Genomic DNA, 5,800 nt, shown 5'->3' on the forward strand with positions numbered 1-5,800 from the left:
TTAATCCGGTCACATTAAACTTTTGTACAGATGATTTTATATACTGCAAATTTGTCTTTTTAGTTTAATTGATCTGTTATACTGTTGTTGGTTTTTTTAACTCTGCATGTAAGGTGACCTTGAGTGTTTTGAAAGTTGCCTACAAATAAAATGTACTATTGTTATTATTATTATTATAAATATTCAGGAGGGCTAACATTGGGTAATGTCTCCTGTTATTATCAGGAGGTGGCGCTAGTCACCAAATTATCATTACTAAACTTCATTATAGTTTGCTTGCGACAACAGATGAAATGCCATACTTATTTCTAATACCATTTACAAGTCATAGGATAGAACTGGAGACAAAATGTACATAGCTATTGTGAAGAAGAAGTCTGTACTGTTAAAGTATTTAAAATATATATTTTTATCAACATAATTAAGTGGGCTTATTTGGAGCATCAATGGGCTGATGGGTATGTTAGGTACTCATTAAACCCATGGCAGACTTTTAAATGTTTTGAAATGAATCAATAAAACATTAGAAATTGGTACAAATGATTTATTGAAACTTCAAATTAGAAATTAGATTTTCATTTTAACCAAACCAGTATATATTAAAAAAGGGACGTTTACTGTACTTTTCCCACCACTGCTCATAGATAAGACTGCTTGTCTTATGTTGGACATCTTGGGATTGTTTGACAGATTCACCTGATCTTTTCCATGTCGTGTCAAGTTCGCGGTTGTAACTCAGGGGGTGATTGTTCTCCTGTCCACATGTTGAAGTTTCCTTAGAGATATACAACGCAGGATTGTTGGTAACCACTTGTAAATAAACTTGGTCCCTCCCTTTCAACCTCACCTGAGCGCTGTGGGGGCACACGCCCATAAATATCCCTAACACAAAAAATAGGAAGAAAATAATGAAATACAGGGAAAGGGCTGAGTCTCTACAGAAAAATACACCCCCACACACTGAGGTTGCAGCGGTATACTGGTTTTAAGGTATACCGTGATATTAAAGTTTACTTTTATCATACCATTGTGATTTTCTTATGCACGATTTTGAAAAAAAAAATGCAACTGGACAAAGAATCTCACCTTTATTTCAGGTATTTTTAAGGCAGAATTTTTACACATACTTCCATTAAATTCCACTCGGAGGGCAAGAGTTTCGGCTCCTGCCATCACGGAGGAGGTAAACTTTTCCAATCAGGCCAAATCATGCCGATACTTGAGATCATTAGTTCCTTCGGCTTCTGGATTCTTGAACAAACTGTAGACCTAGTTGCCCTGCACTAAACAAGGACCGAATGAACTCTTCGAACTTGTGATGACTTCCTGTGCATGTATAATGTGTTTTACTACTGTATTATTTATGATGATGTATGTTGGTTGTGCTGACTACTGCTGTTCACCAAGTTGCCCCTCTGGGACTTGCATACTAAAACAAAAAACTAAAAATAAAATACATTCAAGTCTTAATTATAGTATTAATAAATATTTGTTGAACCAACCATTCTGACTGTTAATAATAATTATTCTGTGATATAGTGAAACCGCAATATTTTAAGTGAACCGTTACTGTCCTGTGAAATTACCGTTGCAACCCTACCACACACTGAGAGTGGGTCATAAGAGGTGACTGGGAGATATTAGCTTTGCTTGTCTATTCTTTATTTCTTTATGAAAATCCTGCAAAGTGTATCTTTAAGTAAGATGTCAAACGAATGAAAAACTAATAGCACAAGTAGTAAAAAACAAGGACTATGAACTGTAACCCTGATTGTGTGATAATAAGTGATGTGATGTTGATGTAAAACCACTGACACTTCCCATGTTGTTATATTTGTTGCAGGAATAATCTTCAGCGATGGAGTGATACGGCCTTGTTCAGAGTCACTGCCGAGCTGCTATCAGCAAACACCACGCTGCCCTTTGCACCCGCTCAGATTTACAGCAGACAGCGGTAGCCTCTAGCCCAGTGGGCTTGGTAAGTGAACCGTTACAGCAGGCATGTATAGGCTCTCAGAGTGTAACAACAAGGGTTGAAAAAGGTCACATCAGCTCGAATGACAGCGGTGGTTAATTTGTTGTGGCTACATCAGCTGCACTCACAAACAGGGTCAGGCTTTGCACACACGCATACTCCCTCTTCAAAGTGTCCACACCCTGAAGGACATGTGACCTTGTGGTGACCATGTGTTGTGTGACTGGATCTTTACAGCCAATACTTTTTAACCAACAGTGTAGTACTTTTATAATAAAGAGATCCAAATATTACCTAAGAAGAAATGAGAAACTGTGGGGGAGATTAATTTGCATTTGGAATAGTCTAACAATGTAAACGATTAGGTGTCATATCAGTCTATCGGTGAAGGAGTCAGTCTAATATTTTTTCATTTTGTTTGAAAGTGAGAACATATTTGCTTTTATGAATATTGAAAGGAGCACTATGCGAAACTTAAGGGGCGGGGTTTGTTAGAGGCGTCTAGCAGGGCTACAGTAGAAACCCGGCAGTGCATTGCCACAGTGGAGCTGCTCCTTTTATAGATATAAACAGCTCAATGTAAGGTAAAAAAAATAAAACACAGCAATTCTTAATGTCATGTTATTATATACTGTATTAAATTTCTGCCAATATATCCCCCTAAATCCTACACACTGGACCTTTAAAATAATACAACTGAATGTGTCTCTAGAAATAAATGTACATGATTTGAGTGGTAAGCATGTAATTATCCAGAAAAAAGCCATTTAATTATTTAAATAGCAAATAATTAACCAGTAAACATGCATAACATGTGGTTATAAAAACCAACTCAGAATCACATCACAACTATTTCAGCTCTTTTGTGTTTCTCAGACATGGATATTTACAGCATTCACGTGCTCACGATTATTGTACAAATCATTTTTGCAAATACAGTAGCTCAGGGAAATAATTAGTACATTATTAGTTTCCTGTCTTCCTGTCACATCTACATTCTACTACATTTTTCCAACGAAGTGGCAAATACTAACACATCATTAGCACAAGAACATTCTCTATTATCTGTCATGAAATTCAAGACATACTCAAGTTTTTTTATAGCAGACAAAGTTGAGTTTGTCTGCACAATCCTGGCTTTCCCAGTGCTGTCCCTCCAGTGACAGGGCCCCACAGCGGTGACTCCAGGCGGGGCACTGTGGCATCTCTTCTTGGCTCCAGGCCTGGTTACTTTTATTGCCTTTTTTTAGCCACAGCCACCTGTCAGCCAGGTAGCGCAGGCCGATCCACACGTGGTCTGTCTGAGCTTCCCTGCTAATCTGCAGGGCTTCAGCCAGAGCAGACTCAGAGCGCAGACTGACTAGGTCAACATGCTGGCGGCGACAACGCTCCATCGCCTCCTCCCAAGTCTGGTTTTCCTTCACCAAAACCATCTGGCTATCTTGACAGTAGAAGTGTGATCTCTCCTCACAGTTCGTTTTCTTCCAGCCACCTCTATGTTGCGTCACACATCTACCATCTTCACTGTTGTTCTGTTTATCTGGCCAGTTGAAATACGATGTATTTTCCCCGCCAGACCACTTCCACATATCATCAGCATCTTTGTAGAGACCGATCCAGCCTCTAACACGGACGTTCGGTCCGTTAACTGTGAAGAAGTTTTTATTTTCTTCCTGGTTGCTGATTGAAGACAGATCATGGTGATGTCTTCTGCAGTATTCTCTGGCCTCTGACCACGTCACTCTGTCTCTGACATAAATATTCAACCAACACAGCGCCACCTTAAAGAGGCATGTGAGAATGAGAAACCTGAGCGCCCAATTCCTCATAATGAATGGACGTTGAGGTGCCCTCATGGGGAATGATCTCATCCTGTCAGGGGTCTTTAGTACACCTGAAGGAGCAGCAAGCACCCAATCACAGTGCATCCAAGGCTGTTATGAAAATACAGAGGAAGGCTTGCACAGGTGTGCTGATACAAAATGAGCGCATTCAAATGCTCACAAATAAGGCTTCACGGGAAGTATTGATTGCCTTGAATTTGTTTGCAAATACTCAGATAATCTTGGATGAATCCATTTAGACCAGACTTCGAGGACAGTAGGACAAGGTAGTGACACAACGCTCTAAAATTATGTATTTCTTAGCACTCCGGTTTTTTGTTTTTGGATATTCTGTATGTACTGTCTAGTAATGCACAGATCCGATTTGCTGGAATTATGTTGATACTGGCCTTATTAAAGTTAGGGTGGGTAGTTTTACTTTAGCATCATTGGGCATATATCCCATAATAACCTTACATCACATTGTAATTCAAGTGGTTTGGGAGAACACTAGATTTTTGCACCTCCTCTTCGCTCTGTTTTCAAGCTTTAGAAAATCTAGCCCGTGATGGGACACAGTTGATTTTATTGGCTGTTCATTCCCTTAAGTGAACCCAGATTTAATGACGGAGAATCCTGCAGAGAGAGTTGCTATTCCCCTATTGGCAACAGGGGCCTACACTGCAAAACAATCCTAAAAAGAAAGACAGAGTTATCAAACACAGAGACTAAAAAGCCTTTTATACGCAGACATCGTGCTATAGAGCTGCTACAGACTCCCCTCATCACCCCCTGTTGTATTCCTACTGAGTGCTTCAGACTGTATTCCTACTGAGTACTTCAGATTGTATTCCTACTGAGTACTTCAGATTGTCAGTACTTAAAATTGTGTGTATGTGTGTGTGTTTGCTGGGAGAGTCTCTTCCGTCTCCTGTAACTCATATCCAACTCTGGGATCATCACTAATCCACAGACTTCACTAAAGCATGTTGCTAATGGTATGCTTTGAATAGCAAATTTACTTTTTCATGATGAACATTCAAACTACAGGATTTAGTTCTTTCTGCAATATTCAGCTCTGTCTTTGTTGAAATTTGCATTTAATTTGAAACTACAACTCAAAACCTTGCATAACCTTGTAGAATAGTTTCCCCTACCAGTGTTAAATACTTTTATCCTTTAAATTGTCTCTGATGTTTGCTTCATGTTACAGTCTTTGGTGCTGGTCAAGTTCAATTGCCTGTTTTAAAATTGGCTCATTTAATTTGTGATTTGCTTTGGTGGAGATTTAATCAAGAATAGTTTGCTTGCAATTTACTTAATTTGATTGCAAGGATCAAGAGCTGACTGCTTTGCATGATAGTTTTGTGAAGTGAACGGTTTAACCCTTTGAAACCTGGATCTACATCACTTTTCTTGTGCTCCTTTCAGATGCCTTTCACAAGTTTGCTTTGATTTCTTTCAAAAATATGGGAAAAGGGCAATAAACAACTTGGCAAGAAATGTCCCACAAACTGCAAGGAATTATAAGATTTTAAAAAAATGCAATGGGAAAAATGTCCAGAGAACTATATTTATCGTTATAAGAATTATATATTTGAAATTACTGTATAGATTTAATAGAGTTTAATCAGTATTTTCCAAGTCATTTCCATTTTTGTTGTTTCTTTTATTATTTTTTTAAATCAATTTTCTTGTACTTTTAAAAAAAATAATGCTTTGTTTTTGTCATTTCTTCTGAAGTTGCTTATTGCCCTCTTCCAGTGTTTTTTGCCCAGGTTTCAAGGGCTTAAAGCAGCCAGAGACTTATGCTGTTTCACTGGTCATTTAGGTTAATGACTACAAGTCTGTTTAGATGGTGGTGACCGATAATGAGTAGCAGTGTGACCTTGAATAAAGAGTATGACTGTTTTATGCTGTGTATTCCTGTGTACAGCTATCAATGTTTCTGTGATAAATCAAGTAAGCACATCAGAAGTAAGCTGAAGACGACCCACACAGA

The 5,800-nt window shown here is 38.5% G+C and overlaps 2 protein-coding genes across 3 annotated transcripts in view; one reads left to right on the forward strand and one right to left on the reverse strand.

Annotated features, from left to right (window-relative positions):
• ora1 (olfactory receptor class A related 1) overlaps positions 1-5,800 on the forward strand; it is a 261,847-nt gene that overhangs the window by 37,277 nt on the left and 218,770 nt on the right. For both annotated transcript variants that reach the window (XM_042509176.2, XM_088069134.1), the window contains exon 2: positions 1,844-1,978. The gene's annotated coding sequence lies outside the window, so the exon portion shown is untranslated. The remainder of the gene's footprint in view (positions 1-1,843; positions 1,979-5,800) is intronic.
• On the reverse strand, positions 2,615-5,662 carry LOC148190254 (secretory phospholipase A2 receptor-like). The gene has a single exon (XM_088069143.1). It carries the CDS (start codon positions 3,901-3,903, stop codon positions 3,064-3,066), a length of 840 nt encoding a protein of 279 aa, XP_087925269.1. The 5' UTR covers positions 3,904-5,662; the 3' UTR covers positions 2,615-3,063.

Source organism: Plectropomus leopardus, chromosome 2 (assembly GCF_026936395.1).
Source record: "Plectropomus leopardus strain MGB_pleo_1.0 chromosome 2, ASM2693639v1, whole genome shotgun sequence".
Lineage (NCBI taxonomy): Eukaryota > Metazoa > Chordata > Actinopteri > Perciformes > Serranidae > Plectropomus > Plectropomus leopardus.